This window comes from Ochotona curzoniae, unplaced genomic scaffold (genome assembly GCF_017591425.1).
Source record: "Ochotona curzoniae isolate NIBS_2020 unplaced genomic scaffold, NIBS_Ocur_1.0 contig_1014, whole genome shotgun sequence".
NCBI classification, from domain to species: domain Eukaryota; kingdom Metazoa; phylum Chordata; class Mammalia; order Lagomorpha; family Ochotonidae; genus Ochotona; species Ochotona curzoniae.
The window spans coordinates 28,216,804-28,237,396 of NW_024464920.1; the positions used below are offsets into that span (position 1 = coordinate 28,216,804).

The window sequence follows — 20,593 nt, forward strand, 5'->3', positions numbered from 1 at the left end:
TGGTTGCATTGGGTCAAGCTGAAGCCAGGAGCCTGGAAGTCCATATTGGTTTCCCACATGGATGACAGGGGCCCAAGCACTTGGGTTGTCTTCCACTGCTTTGTCAGTTGCATCAGCAGGCAGCTGGATAGGAGCAGCAGTCAGGACCTGAACTGGCACTTCTGTTTTTTAATTTTGGTGTCATAGGTAATGACTTTACCCTTTGCAACACAATTCTGACCTTTTAGTTCTACTTTTCTATACACTTTTTAAAGTGCCATCATATATAATCTATGACATCTGCCTGCTGCCTCCAGAGAACCCAGTATTTCTATCAGACTGCAGCCACTCAGGCTTGAGTGCCCCTAGCATGTTCAGGACCCAACTAGGCATGCTGTAGGACTGCATACAGTATTAAAACATAGTACTTAAGGCAGCACCCAAGTAGGAACTCACAATTCACCAATTCAATCCCCAGATTCTCCAATGACTTCCACAGTGCCTTTGCACAGCACCAACTGCCTCTGCTCCACTCCACTGCACTTCACAGCAAGCTCAGCTTAGCACAGTGCCTACCTAGCACAGAGCTGGTACCAAATAAATACAAATGACTTTTCACAATTACATTTGGTCATGAGTGAACTTCACACACAAATTCATATATTAAGAGAGGACTTTCTTGATCACATAATCTACCACCCTCTACCCCTTTTTCTTACTCTTACTTGACTTCATTTTATTGAACGGCTTTAGACTCCTTGCCACTACTTTTCTCTTTCCACTGGAGTGACATGAGGTGAGCAAGGTCATGCAACACCTGTAGAGAATTTTCAAACAAGTCCCAAGCCTCAGAAGAGTCAATCTGCTCAGCATTATCACCCTAGGTCATCAATTCCAAGAAGAGTTCGCTGGTGCTCTGCCAGGTGATCCCAAACCATGGCCTTTCTTGTCAAGGGTTTCAGCTCTCCTATTCACTGCTGAATTTAATTCTTCAGCTAGAAAAAAATGTTGTTACTGAAGATACTTCATTTTTCTTATGCATGATTTATCCTCTCACATGAACTTTAACACATTAACACATGTCTTGAGGGCAACCATTTGCCATACTGCTTAAAATGCAATTGGACATCAATATACCATACCAGAGTTCCTGAGTTCAAGTCTTGGCTCTGCTTTATAGTTCCAGCTTCCTGCTGCTCTTCACCATGGCTCAGATAACTGGGTCCCTACCACTTGTGTGGGAGACTTAGACTGAGTTCCCAACTCCTGTCTATGGCCATACCGCCCTGAACATGCCCAGTCTCATCTGATCTTGTAAGCTAAACAGGGTGGGAACTGGCTGGCACTTGGATGGCAGTTCCCAGCTCCTATGCTTGGCCTGGCCCAGTCTCGGTTGTTGCAGGCATTTGGAGAGTGAGCCAGTCGATGAGTGAGCTCAGACTCTGTGTGTACACCCATGCTGCATTGTACCCCAGTGATGGGCATGTGGAGGGCAATCAATAAATACTTGGGTCCCTAGGGTTTGTACCCTCTCCCCTTGAATCTGGAACCTGGGATAGGAAAGGGCCTTGGCAGAAGTGTTCTCAGAGGATAAGGTAACCCAAGAACACCATTTCCTGATAGAGCAAGAAATAGGACGAGGAAGAGACTACTCTTCCTCCAGCACTGTGTTAACAAACTGCAGGGATTCTGACCCTCTTACACTCCCCCACCTCTGCTGCTTTAGATAAGAGAACCTCTTCTGAAAGCCTGCTCTGGATAAGGCACACTGTTGATCCCTTGTATGTGTTGTCCCTGCCAACACCTACAACTCCTATAGGAAAAGGCATTATCACTGGCCCTGATCCATGGCAATGAAACTGAGGCTTGATGAGGTGAAATGATTCAACCAAGACTGCTCATCTGGCAATCAGGCAAACTGGAATTAGCCAGTCTTCCCCTAAGATGATCCTCTAAATCACAGGGTGCTGTTATCAAATTAATTCAAGGGAATTTCCTTTTGCACAACCATCCTGAGAATGGAGAATCAGGCAATGCTTTAGCTACTCTTCTTCTTTAGTTCTTGCAAAAGTCACACCAACAAACTCAAACACCATTAACAAGCTATGTGCACCACCTCAAGCCCTCTCCCAACATCATAGGCAAGAGCATGCTGGCTTCGCCTTCCTGGCAGTATAACTAGGACACAGTAGCTAAGTCATTTTGTCATCCAACCCCACACAGTGAGTCAAATCCTAAGTAAATCCCATGACATTAGATGTTCAAACTCAACCATCACACAGATTCTGCAGGCAGGATTGTAACATCAGCCTGAAGCTCATTAGAATGGCCACCCTACTGGTCATACTCACTCAAACCAAACTGTGTATATTGCTTGGTTTGGCTTATGACAGCTGGTAGGGAAAGAGACATGTTTATGGTACCTAAGGCAGGGTTTTCAAACTGCAATATGGGTCTGAAAGCCACAGGGCTCCTGTCAAAATACAGATTCTGATTCAGCCTGTCTGGGCAGCTACTTTTCTAGTTCCTGGGTGAAAATTCATGCTGAAGCTCCCTGGTAGCCACATTGAGTACAGGAAGGAAGCAGGTGACCTCTTGGAAATTTTTCAAGAAAACAAGGCTAGTCTTAAAGATTTACTGGTCTCTTTATTTTTCAAAACTTTCTCTCCCTTGGGCACATGTATGCACACCCACTGTCTTCATCTTTAAAAAAAATACTTATTTATTTGAAATGCAGGATAACAAAGAAAGAGATTATGTATCCGCTTATTATCCACTTATTCACTCCCAAAGTGGCCACCAATGACTGAGGCTGAGCCAGACTGAAGCCAGTATCCAGAGCCCCACCCAGGCCTTTCATGTGGACAGCAGAGCCCCCAAGCACTTGGGCCATCTTCCACTGCTTTCTCAAACACATCAGCAGGTAGCTAAACTGGAATTTCTGCACTGGAACCAGCATTTGGATATGAGATGGGGCACTCATAGCCAGCTGAACCACAATGCCAGCCTCTTCTTGTTCTTTTTTTGTCCTCTAGCTTGTCTCAAAGCAGCACTCTGCATCTAGATATTTCCCGGGATTTCAGAAGCCATAGCAGTAGGTAACCAGCTGGGTAATCTAATGCAATCAGAGAGGACCTCCACCTGCTCCTTCAGGGCAGAGGGCTGCTCTGGATGCTGCCATGTAAGAAAGCAAAGGGCTAACAGTAATTTGCAGAACCCTTTTACCTACTCACAGAACTGAGCTCAGACAGAAGAGAAAGAGATTTTTATGGAAAAATAAGGAAATCCTGAGAAGCATATCCCAAAGCTTGGATACAAGTCCACACCTCCCTGAAGTGGTCCATGGCCAAGTAAGTGTAAGACATGCTATATACCACTGCCCTTTCCCAGCTGGACTTTAGCACATAAAAGCTCTGAGAAGTCCTGTAGTTTGTTCAGTTTGGCTTATGCCAGTGAGTCATAAGCTTAATGATTGATTGGGAAACTCTGAATCTTCTTCTCCCAACCCCAGCATCTCCTAGGATGAGTTGTCATTAAAGCATTTGGAGAACTCTAATATGCATGTTTAGAAATTCCATTTTAAAAAACATACTGGAGATCTGAAAATGAGCCTAGGAGAAAAAAATATATTAGAGATCTGAAGATGCGTCTAGGAGATTCAAACCGGCTCTCAGTTGTTTTGAAGCCTAATAGTCCCTTCAGATAAAGCATGAGCACTGACAGTTTATACAAGCATAATTTACAGGCTAGTTGGTAGAGCAGTTGCTCAGGATTTTAGTAAACGCAGATCTGAATCTCAGTCCTGCTATCCCAGCCACCCACCCACCAAAAATGTCTCCCCAGACTAATGGGACAGACACAATTAACTTGCACAAAGAGTCTGGTACTTAGATTCAATGCTTGGAGTAGCTGAGCAGTTCATTCAGGTGTGACAATCACTGTGCCAGCTCCATATCCCTATGGTCATGGACTGGACCTGTATCTGCTTATTGTCACTGAGACTTTTATTGCAGCTCAAGTTAACTGCATACACCTTAGCATGTTTTTATCAGTAATAACAGGCTATCTGATGGTGGGATGTTTTTTAGCGAACCTGCACTCTGACAGTCTCCACAGAATTAAGGTTCAGAGCTTTTCGGAGCCACACCCTTGGCTACTTAATTCTAGGTACTTTTAACATACCTGCCTGAGGTTCACATTACTCCACCACATTCCCTAAAATAACATGGAGAAAAAAGGGGCAACATGACTTAGATCCAGTAGATGTTAATCCCAGCCCTGCCACTTAGTGACCTGTGGATAGTTACATAATCTTGCTGCATCGCAGTCTCCTTGTCTGCAAGATAGAGATAATTCTACATTTGGTAGAGCCTTAGCAAATGAACTGTATTGCATCAGTTCGTTTATATGGAATTAAATAACTGAATATGTAAACCCCAAAGAGCAATGCCCAATGCTTAGCAAATGCTCCATAATATTCCTTCTCTATGCCACCTATAATCCAGCTCCCAACCCCTCTCTCACTAGACAAACCAACCCTAAATCTCTTTTGGGGCGGGGATGTCTGTGGGCGGACATCTTTGGACCTGCCAGAAGAGTTCCTATTATCCTGGAGTCTTAAGAATGTGTGGCAGTTGTCAGACCTCCCAAGTGAGAAGACAGCCCTGGGACTAAGACTGTTGTCCCTCTAAGCAGCTCCAGGTCTTTCTGCTAATCCTAAAGTGGCTCAGATGACTAAACAGCTCTGGGGGAATCAGCTGTGCTTCTCTCAGAAAGACACTGGGGGTGGGGAGAGGGCAAGGAAACTTTCAGCAGAAAATGAGAATATAGCTGCTGTTGATAATTCGTGCCAGCTGCTTGGATGGCATTAGAAGCCTGTGATGGGCAGACACAGCGACTAGTGTCTGGGTTCAGCCCATGCAAGCAGTGCCTGGAGCTTCAAACATGGACCCAGACACTCAGCATCGCTTTTCCTCTCTCTATTCTTCTCTCTTACTCTCTGCCAGTCCCTCTCCTTCCCTCCCTCTGTGTATGACTTGCATAATTTCCACTATTCTGTTGGCAAAGATGTCTCTATGGTCAAACAGCAGGAAGAACCACATACATAAAAGATCCACAAGTCAGCTTCACTACCACCACTAAGGTTCAGGCTATGCTAAAGTGGGATCAACCAAAGCATTGAGGTGATAATGACAGAGGAGGGTTTGTGAACTTGAAGACAGATCAATAGAAAGTATACAGTCTGAACAACAAAGATAAGTAAGACTAGGGAAAAAATAAAAACAAAAACCCTGATTGAGCTGCAAGCCTCAGGAACCTGTGTACCTATCAAAAGGCCTAACATCTTATTGTTGGAGACTGGGAAAAAGAATGACACTGATACAGAAAAAAACAAATGTGAAGAAATAATTAGCAAAAATTTCCCAGAAATGACAAGAATTAAGATGGTGGAATAGGATTAGGACATGTTTAAACAGACGGTGAAATATTAGCTGGCATGAAGCAGAGAGGGCACATTCCAGGAAATAGGAGAAGACAGAACAACAGCAGAGGGTACCCAGAGACCGAAAGACACAGGAAAGCAGCATGTGGTGATACCTTGACTGATACCCCAGCAGCATTTAATGAGCGATGATCTGATCTCCACCAACAGCTAGAACTCCACCAGCAACCAGGTGGGAAGAGACTTTCACTGAGAGCTTGGGAGGTGAACCCAGACAAAGAATTGCCTCTCCTACTGGGCTGTTTGATTTGACCAGGAGTAGAGACAGAGCAGCAGATCCCAGACAGGCAATGCAAGAACAGGGTGGATTTCACAGCCCAGTCAGCCCCCTAGAGCCAAATTGGGCGCCATTTTGTTTAAGGAAGCAAGGGCTACGGACAGTACTGTGCACACACTGAGCTGGGAATGAATTCATTTCTGACTCAGTGAACTGCAACAACATGCCATTCTACAGGTACCACCCAAGACAAGTCTGGGTAGCCCTCAGACCTGACAGCCAGCAAATCAAGAACTCTAGTAGAAGTACATTTTGTGTACTGTGGCAAGTTTTAGCACTGCAGGGGACAACAGTGAACTGTGCATATGCTGAGCTCGCGAGAACTCACTAAGTTAAGTGGATTGCACTGCTCCCATAGGAAAATAATACCGATTATGGCATCGTATGGGTCAAAATAGGTCTGTGTGGCCTTCAGACCTAATGGCCAACAGGTTTTGGAAAGAAAGATCAGCACCAACAACAATCTAACTATATAGGATACCTGGTGTCTCCCTAATCCAGGGACCTGCTCCAACCGGAAGTGGGAGAAAGGTTACACAAACAATGGTGCAGCCTCAGCATGGTATCACAGGAGGTGGAGACTGGTGAGCCAGGAGTTGGGGCTGTGGAGACCACGGTAGAAATCTAACATAAGAACCCAGACCTGGAACTCACTGGAGGGAGTGGCACAAGTGACTGCAAGCAAAAAGAGCCATGTACCAACTGAAAAGAAGAGTAAAGTTGATAAATATCTAAATAGGCTAATAAAAAAGAGACAGCGAGAGGAAAATCAGAAACAAATCATCAATATAAAGAACAAAAAACAGAATATCACTACAGTTTTCAGAGATTAAATAAGTAATCAATGACAATTCTTCCCCAAATGATTTCCAGGCATAATACAATGCTGAGCAAATTTCAGCAGGATTGCCTAGAGGTCAACAAGTTGATTCTCATATTTGTGTAGGAATTCAAAGGAGCCAGAATAGCCAAATAATTTTGAAAAAGAAAAAAAACTTGGAGAACTTACACTGTGTTACTTTAAGAAAAAGTACAATAATCAAGACAGTATAGTATTGACAAAATGAAAGGCACATAGATGAATGGAACAGTAAGATTCTAGAAACAGACTCAAATAAATCTTGTCAGCTCCTTTTTTTACAGCAGTATAAAGGCAATTCACTGCAGAAAGGCTATCCACATAATCATTCTAGAATAATTAGACATTCTTTTAAAAAAAATGATTTTGACCTATATCTCAAACCTCATATAAAAATTAATTCAAAATGTATCCTAAATCTAAAAGTAAAATGTAAAGCCCTAAGACTTTCAGAAAAAGAAAAAGGTGAAAATTTCTGTGGACTTGTATTATACAAAGTTTGTGCTTTTACTACAAAGCACATAAGATAAAATCCTACATAAAATCTACAAGTTCCACATCATCAAAACTAAAACTTTTACTTTGAGAAACATACTGAGAAGAGAATGGAAACATAAGTTAGGAACTGGGAGAAATATCGATTAATCATACATATGACAAAGCCCTTACATCCAAAATACTTAAGCATTTTTCAAACCAAGTGATAAGAAAATAATTCTAATATTTTTAAAGTGGCAAATGATTATATGTATGAATGGCAAAGAAGCACATGAAATGATGCCCAAATTCATTCATCATTAGAAAAATGCAAATTAAAATGTCATGTAACACCACTATAAACCTGTTAGAATGGCTATAATAATAAAATTTTGAAATTTATGATAGAGAAAAGCAATTTAATCTTTATCTGTGGTAATATAAAATGATGTAATCATTCTAGAAAATTTGATAATTTCTGCAGTTGAAGTTACAACATGATCCAGAGGTCCAGATCTTAAGTATTTATCCCAGAGAAGTTAAACTATTCATTACACAAAAAATCTATACATGGATATTTATGAAGACATTATTCATAATACCCACAAATGAAAATGTCTAAATATTGTCAAGTAGGTAAACAGATAAATTGTGTTATAACAACTCAAAAGAGTCTTTCTCAGCAACAAAAAGGTATGAACTATTGACCTAAGACATTCTGCCAAATGAAATATGCCAGACTCAAAAGATTATACTGTTTTATTCATGTGATCTTCTGGAAGAAACAAGACTGTACGGAGTAAGAACAAGTCAGTGGTTAGTGGGGATTATGGGCAAGCATTTGAGTCAGGTTCACCATAAAGGAGACATGTTCACATAAGGGACATGTTCAGGTGAGAGGACTGTATGAATCCTAACCATGGTTGGCTATAGAACGCTAGAGACCATCAACATTTGTAGAACCATACACAGTAAAAACTTAATTCCAATGAATTTGAGGGAAGAAGTAAAAGTGAAGCTGAAGTAGCTATGTTAATATCTGAAATTAAGATCAGAAATCAACAAAATGTAATACAAAACAACAATATATTTAACCTGATTCTTTGAAAAGGTTTGATAAGCCTCCAGCCAAATTGATCAAGGGAAAACAGAGATTACTGGTACAAGAATAACAAAAGCATCTTAACTATATATATTTCTTTTTTTTTAATTTTGACAATCTTTACATAGTTAATTTGGGTAAAACTATATATCTTTCAATTGTTAAAAAGCAAAAGGAAATATGAAAAGCTTATGCCAGCGAATTTGACAATTCAGGTAAATGGACAAACTCCTTGGAAGACATGATTGTCTAAGGGGGCAGCCACCAATAATAGACAACCTGAAGAGTCCCACATATTTTAAAGGCATTGAACTCATGATAGGAGGGAGGCAGAGCAAGCAAGACTTCCCACAAAGGAAACCCTGGGCCTAAATGGCTTTGCCAGTGAAATCTGCTCAAGATATATAATAGAAGCTTCCGGGCTTATTTGATTATTCAATTAAACTATTATTTAGTTATCCCACTTCAGAACATCAAATGGAAAACAACCTTCTCATTACTTACAGAGCCCCCAGATCAAAATCGTTGCCCAAGAACTCCTCCAGCAGACTGGTATCCAGGGCAGGGTTTTCCAGAGTGCTGTTGGCTCCCTGGGCTGCAAAGACAAAGGGAAAATCTTGAAAACCATGAGGATTTCAGAACAACCAACAACTGAAACATTTGACAAACTCTCACCCCAGAGTCTCAAAGCAAGTAAATGTCACAATGCTTTTGCTGAAAGTGTGGTCATTCTCATACGCTTTTTTACTCATATATGTTCTTTGGAAATCTCCTTGGATGTTACATTCTTCCAGCAAATCCATGACTTGTTAAGCTGCCCCTTCTTGTGCGCTTGCATAGCCCCGTAATCATTTCCTTGTTCACCATTAGAGCTGCTTATTTTGCATGTCTTTTGTTATCTATCATATATAGACAGATATAAATCTATTTACCTGTCATCTGTCTCTCAAATATGTAACCCTTTCTTACTGTACCTTCAAGGATTCATAACATGAAACAAGCAAACAGCAAACATGCACTTGTTGGATTAAAAGAAGGAAAGAAAGATGAACAGATGGATGGATGGACAGATGGTTGGTGTGTTAAGCGAATTATTTCCAATTATGCTCAGCAAGAATTTTGATCTTATTTGAATTTTTGTCAGAGTTCATAAAATGTAGCACAATAGTGTAGTTCTTTTTCTTGGTTTATGAAATCATGCTGGATTTTTTTCTAATTATAGTAAATATTGTTAGCATTTTAAAAGAATACAAGATATAGGGTCATATTATAGAGAAGACAGTTATCTCTATTTGTGGGTAATATCCTTTTATAACTAGAAAACTCAAGACAAACAAGTGAAAAAATATTAGAAATGGCCAGAAAATAAACAGGGAAGTTGGTTGAAATTAAATGTGAAGTGGTAGGTGTTGTGTGACATCTGCTTAAGTTGCAACCTGGGACACAGGAATCCCATATAGGAGTGCTGGTTCAAGTTGTAGCAAGTATCGGATCCAGCTTCCTGCTCATGTGTCTGGAAGGCAGCAGGAGACAGCTCAGGTGCTTGGGCCCCTGCCACCCTGGGAAAATCCAGCAGAGTTCTGGGCTCTGGCTGCAGTCTGGCTCAGCCTTGACCATTACGGGCATTTGGAGAGTGAATCAGTGAATGGAAAATTTCTCTTCTCTGTCTCTTCCTCTTGCTGCCACTCTGTCTTTCACATAAAATAATAAATAAGCAAGTAAGTATGAAAACAGGCCAGGTAACAATGGCCTTGTGAATCATGACTTAATTTTAATAATATCCATTTAATAACATCTATTATTTCACAATCCTGGAACACAGAAAAGGAAGAAAATCATATGTGTAAAGTCATCATAACACCAATGCCAAAATCTGAAAGGCAGGAGATCCATAAGGAAAAGTACAGACTGATATTTGTGAATATATACCCGAACCCTGAACACATGTTGTGAAAATTCAATATTAAGATTTTATCATCAAGGAAGACAAAGATGATTCCATATAAGAATTCATGCATCAAAGGTATGGTAGTTTTTTACCATCTTGATGCCAAAATGTAATGCCCATTCAACATGGACTTCAGTGACTGTTTCCTTAAGGTTATAAATGAGTACATTCACACATATAAATATAGATTTCTTACGTGTGTGTGTGTGCGTGTGATAGAAAACTCACAACAAATAACAATCAGTAACATGTTCAATGATTTTTAAAATCGTAATTATCTCCATTTATGTTAAAATATAAAATGATTGTTTTGTTACATTACTACATAATTTATTTAATCAACAAAATGAACATTGTGAAAGTCAGAGAGGTGGGGCAATTTGCATATGATGTAAATGTAAACTTAAAAAACCGAAGAATGGCAACTAAAACATTACAAATACTATGCAATATCAACAAAGGAGCTATCACAAAAATTGCATGTTTAAAAATAAATATATGTTCATACATAAATAGCTATGAAGAAAATGTAATTCAAAAAGATATCATATATAAAAGGAATATAATTCCTAGGGATAAGCTTAATAAAATAAAAGGAAATGTTTTTAAATTATGATATAATCAAAAGATGAACAAATGCACAAAATAATTTGTATTAAAAAGAAAGAATACTACAAAAACATAAACACTCCTAAATTAACCTGTTCAATACAGCCACAATAAAATATTTGTAGATTTTGGAAGAATATAAGGATTCTCAAACCCTGATGGAGACATACACAAAAAAGGTCTACATATCTGACCACCTCTAAGGTTTTGGATTAATAAATCTTGAATCAAAACCTCTTAATGATTACCTACATTCTCCCTAGAAAAGGTCTGGGCAAAGATCATAGTTGTCAAATTCGTTGATGTAACCTCATCATCTTGCCCTTTCCTGATTTAGAACTGACCACAGAATGAATGAATGTCTTCTCTAGAGAGGATTAAACTGATGACCCATCAATGAAGTGCAGGCATAACTAGGACATGTGATCACTACTCCATGTGCTCTCCTTTATCCCGCCCTCTCTGCTCAGGTGATTACACTAGCATCGCAATAACAACGGTGTGTGACATCTGTGTTTCTTGCAGAGCCCTGTGCCCAAGCCTTCGTTTTATCACAATATTTTGAGGGTCATGAGAGCCTTTCAACCACACATTTCCCAAACAACTGTAAGAGAAAACCTCCTGTACAATTATCCCACTGCAGATGCTGCTTACCACTATCAAGAATCACTATCTGAAACCCTATATCCAAACGTTAAACTAAGGAGAGCAGGGGAGTTAGTTTTACTGCAATCAATTGCCCAGGATTTAAAAAAAAGGGCGGGGAGATGTCCTCATGTTCGCCATTGAGAAGGGTGACAAGGATACTGCTTATGGCAGTATTATCTTTGGGAATTCCCAATCCTCATTTTCTGTGACACACTTTGTTGTCTAAAATGCTTTCCTTTTCTAGGGGACCATAATGTTCACATGCATAGATTCTGAAATTATTATTTTTGGTGTTTGCCAGCAATGAAAAGCTCTTTTCTTTCATCTTACTAAAATTTGAAACAAATGCTACACAATGTAATGAAGGCTTAATGAATTTTGTGTGGGGGCTTGCCAAGGACAATCTATATATACAATACTTCAACCCTCTTTCTCACATTCCAATATTCCTCGTGTTTCATGTTCACTCTTTAAAAGAAAAACTGGAGGCCTTTTCTTTCTCTGTGTTCCAGAACTGTGGAAATAGTGGAGAAGTATGGTCAAGTATAGTTTGAGACATGGGCCAAAAGGGAAATGGGGAGACACAGCCCAAGTGTCTTCTAGGCTTATAGGAGAAGGAGATGCTTAAAAGACACAGGGGTCAGAAATGGCCTCGCAAGAGAGCTTAGACTTGAACTAGACTTTGAAGAAAGGAGAAGACAGCAATACAATGAACAGGAGAAGGTACATTTTCTCTTTTATTTATTCAATCAATATTTATTAGGCACCTACCACATTAGAAGAAAATCAGACATGCATCAGATATGAGGGAAATGGATAAACAGGATCTTGAGGTAGTGATGAAAATAAAACAGGGTGGCATGAGAAGCGGTGGCAAAGAGAAGTTCCGCTCAACTTGGAGCCTCTCTCAGAAAGGAAGCAGCCCCTCAAAGCTCAAGGCAGAGCTCATCAGGCAGGAATGGCAACAGCAAGAGCCTAGGTTGACTGGACTGCACTGGACCTGTGTGAGGAAAAGATCATTCTTGTGTGGCCACAACACAGGTGTGTAGGGATAGAAGAGATAGTCAGAGCAATGGGGTGGGGGGAACCTCTGGAAATGGCATGATAAACTCTACATGGCATTCCAGTTGTATTGTGGGAAAGGATTATATGAAGACAAGAACAGGAAAAGGCAGACCCATTCAAACATCACTCCAGTTGCCCAGGGACTCAGAATTTGGAGTTCTTCATCAAGCCAAGCAAAAAGACAAGCACTTTCCTTGCATGACCTCATGTAATCTTCCTACTGGCCCTGGGAGGCAGACATCACCTGCTTGTGCAGGTGAACCAGCTTGCCCAGCACCCCAGAGCCTGCAAGTAGCATGAAAGGAAGCCAGCCTCAGCCTGCCTTGACTCTTGAGCTTGCTCTCACTTCCACCCAAATTGTTCCCACCCCAGTCATTGCCACCAGCAGTCAGTGCTCCTCCACGTACCCTGACGATGCCAGCCAACTGCAGGAGAATGGCCTTGCTTCTACTGCTTCACTGGGCTTTGGACAAGCCAACTGCTAAGACAAGCAGATGGAAGGGAAAATTTGTTTAGTTTCCCACTGAAGCCCCAGCTGGTGTTCCATCTGCTTTAAACAGAACACCCCCCATGCACTCATGTGTACGTGCATACACACACACACACAATTCCCCAGAAAGAATGAGAGCCGCTCACAGATGTTAAGAACTGACTGATGCATCACTTTCATCACACACCAGCCCCCACCAGCCCCAGGTAGGTGGGTCACAAATTCTAACAATTCTGACAGCTCCATGACATGCCCCATTCAACATCTAAATAAACAAGGACAGGATCCTTGTAGTAGCTTCTTTCTCTAAGACTCCAAAAATGACATTTGTGTCTTCCACACCCAAAAGGAAATAGTCAACAAGATAAATCCACAGTGTCAGATTAGGTTGTTTTCAGAGTTTATACACTCACACAGCACTCTCCAGGAGCTTTTAAAATAAATCTCATGCTTTAAGAAATAATCACTTTACTCTAATTGTCCCAAAAACTTGTTTCTAACACCCTAACTAGAAGAGTACAGACATGGGCATTTCCTTTCCTATCAGGAAAGCAGACTTTCATATCTGGATTCCATCCTTTTCTAGATATTTCTGTGTACTTGGGAAGGGCTGCCACTGTCCTACTGACACGAGGAGAAGCATTGCCCAACCTGCCTGCAAGAGTCAGACGGGCTGCCCCTTCATTGTTTTTATGCAGACAGCCTCTTACCCTGGTCCTCTACCTCCAGTTCCAGGCACAAAGCCAGCTACAGGGCAGTGATTTGACCTGCTCTTCACGGACTTATACAGAAAAGGGAGAAGCACTTGGTTATGAAGCCCAACACATTAAGGGGTACCACGGAGAAATCCAATTTATATCCACAGAGTCTAATAGTCAATATACCAAAGTACTTCAAAAGTTCTTGGAAAACGTAATTCTGTTTATTTTCTGTGCAATTTTTTCTTAAAAATCCATATGTAGTTAGCACAGGTTTTCCATAACAAGCATTTTCTATCAACTTTTTAAAAAATATCTTTTTATTTGAAAAGCAAAGAAACAGACAGATGGATTTGGTCAAGCAGAGATTATCTACCTCCTGATTCACTCCTCCAATGTCTAAGGGCCAGGAGCCCAGATCTCAACCCAGGTCATCTGCATGGGACCCAAATAGTTGAGCTGTCAACTGCTCCAGCTATCACCTGCTATTTGCAGTTACTTGCATTAGCCAGCATCAAGAATGAGGAGCTAAATAAGGACTTGAAACCAGAAATTCCAATATGGAATGTAAGGCCTGCAAGGAAGTGCTTTAATCACTTCACCCAACACCAGCGTCCTTCGAGAACTTTCTGAAGTTCTCTCACACATGTGCCTCAGGGGCTTCTCCAAGGATGGAAGCAAGACAGGAACAGCACAGACCTTCCAGCCAGTCCTCCCAGCCTCCTCCACCCACTTGCCTGTGCACCACCCAGTTCTCTATAAAAACCTCCCTTATTTGTATCTGATAAATCCCCCTCCCACATCACTTGCCACAACCCTGAAGTCCCCTGTTCCTTTCTTTATTGTTTCATGCTTTGAGCTACAGGACAAACCCAGAGCAGTCAGACAACAGATATGATGATGTAATGCAATGGCTATTGTTCTAGCTGTTAGAAAGGAGTCTAAAAAGCAACAAGGATCTCCCAAATTGATGCCTTTTTGGGCCTAAACACAGTTTTCCCTGCAAAATGTTCATGAGAAAATAGAGCAGAAGTGCTAATAGATATTACAGAGTCAGAGGAGAAAAAAAGGAGATGGTGGGGAGGATGAGAAACAAAATAGTCCCCATCTCTCAACTGCTAAGGATACTTATGAAAATCCACTGAAAATAAAAGAGGATCTAAAATCTAATGTCAATGTTTAGTCACACTCTAGTCACGGGCAGTTGAGCAAGAATGGTACTGGCCCACAGACATTCCCAATCTATTAACTGAAAATTTCTTCAACCTACTTATTTATACATTTATATAATATCTGCTTCGTGCCCAGGCATAAAATCACAGACAAGCTCACAATCCCATGAGAGGAAGGAGAACATTGGTTATGGCTGGAGCTGAAGTTGGTGATGCATCAGCTTAAACCACTGTTGCAATACCAACATCCAAAACTGGGGTGTCTGTTCAAGCCCCAGCTACCTCGTTTCTAATCCATTTTCCTGCCAATGCATCTGTGACAATAGCACAGGATGATCCAAATGCTTTGGCATCTACCACCTATGTGAGAGAGATATAAACGGAGTTCTTGGTACCAGGCTTTAACATAGTCCAGCCCTCGGTGTCTGGAAAGTGAAGCAGCAGATAGATGTCTCTTTTGTCCTTCCTTTTTTCTTCCTTTCTTCCTTCCTTCCTGTCTCCCTCTCCCTCTTCCTTATCTATCTCCATCCCTTTCTGTGTGTATATATAACTCCCTGTCATTCTATCTTTCAAATTAATAAATAAATAGTCTTTAAAAAAAAAAAGAAAGAAACGAAACTCACTAAGTCAGTGCAAGGCATCAGATCTGAAGAATGTGTGCTTGGAGACCTTGGAGATTGTGGGGGCTCTTCTGGAGTAAGCCCTGAGTTGCCTGCAGTTAACATGAGACCTTTCTAAGGATAAGTAAGGTTTTCCTAGGGAAAAGAAATGGTAAACATTTTAGGAACTGAGAAGAGCATGTAGAAATGAACTCAATAGTTAACAGCAGGACTCCTGTGGAAATGTGTCAACTGTCTGGCTGTAGCCTGGAGGCAAAGATGAACATGGCGGAGACTGGGAGCAGCACCCATCATGAACCCCATGTACTGCTGCAGAAACAGAGAAGATGATCAATGGAATGGAATAGAAATCCCAGAAGGGAGCTCAAACATATACAACCAACTAATCTTCAATGATAGAACTGAAAATAATTGAGGGGAAAAGTCTGGTCTCTTAAATGCTGCTGGGACAATTGGATAGCAGCCTGCAAAAGTAAGAATGAAGACCCTCGCCTGTCGCCTTATATAAAAACCAGCTGTAAATGGATCAAGGACCTAAATCTACACCCAAAAACCATCACACAATTAAAGGAAAAAACATAGGAAGCACTGGCCAAGAAAAGGAATTGGGAAAGACTTCTTAGAAAAATCACCAAAAGCACAGGCGGTCAAAGCCAAAATAAACAAATGGGACTACATCAAACTAAAAAGCTTCTATGCAGCAAAGGAAACAATCAACAAAGTGAAGAAGGAACCAACGGAATGGGAGAAGTTTTTTGCACACCGCACAACTGATAGGGAACTAATGTCCAGGATTTACAAAGAGCTTCAGAAACTCAGCAATAGCAAAGCAAACATCCCTGTGAAGACATAGGCAAAGGAAATGAACAGACACTTTTCAAAAGAACAAATTCAAATGGCTAATAGACAGATGAAAAAAAATTCTCAGGGAAATGCAAATGCAAACCATACTGCGGTTCCACCTAACTCCAGAGTCTGGCCTACATTCAGAACTCTACTAACAACACCTGCTGGCATGGATGTGGGAAGAAAGGTATCCTCCTTCACTGTTAGTAGGAGTGTAGACCAGTACAACTCTGGAAGTCAGTATGGAGGGTGCTAAGAGAACTGAAAATTGACCTGCTCTGTGACCCTGCTATCCCACTTCCAGGAATATATCCAAAGGAAATGAAATCTGCATATGAGAAAGGCATCTGTACTCCTATATTTACAGCAGCACAATCTGCAATAATAAAGAGATGGAAACAACTCAGATGCCTGTCCAAAGAGAAGTGGGTAAAGAAACTGTGGTACATCTAGTCCATGGAACACTACTCAGTCATTAAAAAGAATGATATTTTACCATTTGTAACAAAATAGTTCCACAACCAGAGACCATTATCCTTAATGAAACAAATCACTCCCAAAAAGACAAATACCATATGTTCTCTCTGATATAAGGCAACCTTCATGCAAAATATAATGCCAATAGCCCTTTCAATATTGTTTTTGCTATCTCTGAGGAGTTTTGACATTTTTATTTTCATTCATTCAAAAAAGTTTTCGTTTCTCTTATTAATTTCCTCACTGGCTCATAGATCACATAATAGCATCATTTCCTTGAAGCATGTCTTTGATTTTCCTTTTCGTTTCTTCAGTGACACATTTGTCATTCAGTAGCATGTTGTTGTAAATTTTCTATTTTTTTTCTGTTATTGATTTGCTTTATGTATAGTAACTGTGTAGTAGAGACTACTACATGCAGATGTGAAGATACAATGCAGTGTGCATCTCTATTTCCAGGTCAAAGATGGACTCTCGATGAAACTGATGAACGTATCTTGACAATAGGATGCTGGACTCTCTGTTGTTTTCCATGCCTACAATGTCAGGACACATTTAAATAGCAGAATGATGGACTTCTTACTGATTGTGAAGGATCAGACTACAGTACGACATGGGGTAAATCAGGGATAGGATAAGGGAAATCACGGAGCCTATAGAACTGTATCATGGAACAATAAAATAAATAAATTTTAAACAATTGTTCTCCTATGTAAGGAGAAACATGAGGTATTTGTCTTTCTGTGTTTGGCTTAATTCATTGAACATGAAGTGCTGCAGTTGCAACTATTGTGATATAAACGATATAATTTATGTTTTAAAGCTGAGTAATATTTGTATATATATTATATGCTATATATAAATGTATATACACATTTTTATCCATTCAACTCACAACAGACACCTTGGTTAATTCTATCTTCTAGCTCTTATAAATAGAGCTGCTATAAGTAAAGGTAACTACTGATAACTATTCATGCCTTCTGGGTATATATCCAGCAATTGGATAGTTAGATCATATGGCAAGTCCATCTCTAGCTTCGTAATAAATGGTCATACTAAATAAATAAATAAATAAATAAAATGGCCAAACTGTTTTCCACAAGGGCTGCACTAATTTACATTCCCAACAACAACCATGCCAGCATGTATTACCCTCTGTCTTTTGGATAATAGCCATTCTGACAAAGGAAAAGCAATACCTCATTGTGGTTTTGATTTACATTTCCTTACTGGTTAGTGATATAGAGAATTTTTTCATATATTTGCTGACTATTTGCATTTCTTCTTTTGAGAGCTGTCTATTGAAGTCCTTTGACCACCTCTGAACTACATTGGTTTGGGGTTGTTGCTGTTGTTATTTTGAGTATTTTGAGCTGCTGGTATATTCTGGATATTAATCCTTTGTTGAATATGTAGTTTGCAAAATAGTAGTTAAGGATCCTGGTGCTACAGTCATGTCTGGGCTAAAATCCTAGTTGATATACTTCTCATCCATGTAACTTTGGGCAAAATTATTTAGCCTCTCAGTATTTCAGTTTCCTCACCTATAAGAAGCAGCTAGTAAAAACAACTACCTCAGCAATTTGTGAAAACTACGATAATGCATAAAAATGCTCAATGCAAATTCCAGGTCATGAAAAGACAAAGGGTAACCCTTGGTTATCACCATCAGATGCTGCACTCAGGGAATTCATAGAAGTAAAGAAAAAACCGGTATAAAAACAGGATACTAATATGATTCGACAGTGCAGATGGTACACATGTGACAACACACATGATACAATGAGTCACATACATGACTCAAAAGGAACAAAAGGATGTATGGAAGCCTCTGGGGGCAGAAGAGGCAGTAGCAACAGAGGCTGGGAGAGAGAATGTCCTGAGACTCTGGCTGGTGCAGACACACATATAGACACATGATCAAGAATGTGGAAGTATGTGCAGCAGTGTGTGCTGGAGTCACTCTGCACAAGCCTCTGCTCAACTCTTCCCAACTTCACATTCAATAACATCATAGTTTGAAATCAGCCACACTGAGAATATTTACCCTATGGAAAACCAGCACAACAAATCAAGGCAGCTTTGTTTTAGCCCCAAGAACTAGATATTGAACCTTTACCAGCACATCATTGCTTGGGAGGTTAGACCACTAAATTTTGTGACTGATTGCTGGGAATCTAGGCAATTCCTTATCTTAAGGGTCATGGGATGCCAGGAGATAGGAAAGATGTGAGAGTTGGATGAGCAGCCTAGAAGGAAGCAATGCAAGCCTGTCTTCTCTTTCTGCACTCCACATATAAGCATTTCCCACACCCATCCTGAACTGAATTTAGCAAATAAAATAAATGAGACTGATTTACAAATAGTTCAGTGGCTAGGAAGTCATAACTTTTGAAATGAAACCTTAGCAAGCTTGTACGAACACAGATACCCCCATAGGAGTTCAGGGGTTCTCTATCTCAATACAGTATGTGTGCTCTGGAACAACCTTGTTTTCTGCAGAAAAGAATGGAGGGTTGGGAACAGTCACAGAAAGTTAACAGAAACAATAACATTGCTTCAGAGATCTAACAGGCATGATAAATCATTATCAGTACCATTAAGGAGTTCAGCACATACATGCACTTGTCCTTACACAAAACATGTTGGCTGAGATTGTGGAAGTTGTCAGGGGCTGAATTGCAATGAGAAGGCAGGGGGAGCAGACAATTGGAACTATGATAACTGGTTTACATCAGTCATAGTCTGACCAAAAGTGCTGGGTCAGAGTCTCTCCTTCCTGGGTTCATAGACTCCTCCTCCATCTAGACAGATCGGGCCTCTGTTGGCTGAAAAGGGGTGGGCTGGGTGTGTTTGCAGATGGTATGTACCATATGTGACTTCAAGATGTGGATCTGTTTCTGCAATATCGATTGTATTACAATTCCACAGGAATGCGTCATTGGTTGCTTTTTTACAACTTACCAATCACTCAGGGTAAATAATCACTGCTGGTTGGCTTAGCATTGTTGGAAAGCTGCCCTTGTGTATTGTAATTTCTTCATGGATAATCACAACTTTGTTGTGATTCCAAGTCAGAAAGGAAAAATTATCATCTACTGCCAACAGGCAACCTCCATTTCGGCAAAAGTATGTTCGTGTCTGCACTAGGAACTTCTTAAGTTCACACTTTTCAATTTGCATCAGTGACCTGAAGCATGAGTTAAATAAGATTCTTTCATCTTCCTGGGTGTCTGGGAATCTATTTTTCTTGGAAACTTACATCTGAGTCTCCTCCCAGTCCTGTAAGGTGAAGATTAAAGTTTTCTGCTTCACTCACTTTCTCTTTAATAACGTGCAATTTTGTTAATATACACAAGGAATAAATAAAGTACCAGCAGAGAAATAGAACATCATGTATAACAATCAATAACTTTAATCAGAGAAGATAAATGTTGAAAACAGAAGTGGTTTATTAAAATATGAATTTATTTGTGTGGAAAGACAGAGAGAGAAAGAGAAGATAACACTCTCCTATCCACTGGTTTATTCTCCAAATGTTCATAAATGTCAGAGCTGGGTCAAACTGAAGCCAGGAGCCAGAAACTCCGTCTGGCTTTCCCACAGGTGACAGACCCAGCTACTTAAACCATCACTTTTGCCTCTGGGGGTGTCCAATAGCAGGATGCTGGAATTGGGAGCACAGCCAGAACTCAGACCAACCATTCCATGATGGGATGGGGTTCTCCAAGCAGTATCTTAATTGCTAGGCCAAAGGCCCACCCCAGTCAAGTTTTTTGTTTTGATTTAATGACATAGAAGCCAGTAAAGGAACTTTATT

The 20,593-nt window shown here is 40.4% G+C and overlaps 1 protein-coding gene across 1 annotated transcript in view; it reads right to left on the bottom strand.

Annotated features, from left to right (window-relative positions):
* The window catches only part of MYRFL (myelin regulatory factor like), a 112,890-nt gene that overhangs the window by 73,403 nt on the left and 18,894 nt on the right, over positions 1-20,593 (bottom strand). Inside the window, exon 2 of the mRNA XM_040978215.1 lies at positions 8,702-8,792. Within this exon, the coding sequence (XP_040834149.1) occupies positions 8,702-8,792 (91 nt within the window). The remainder of the gene's footprint in view (positions 1-8,701; positions 8,793-20,593) is intronic.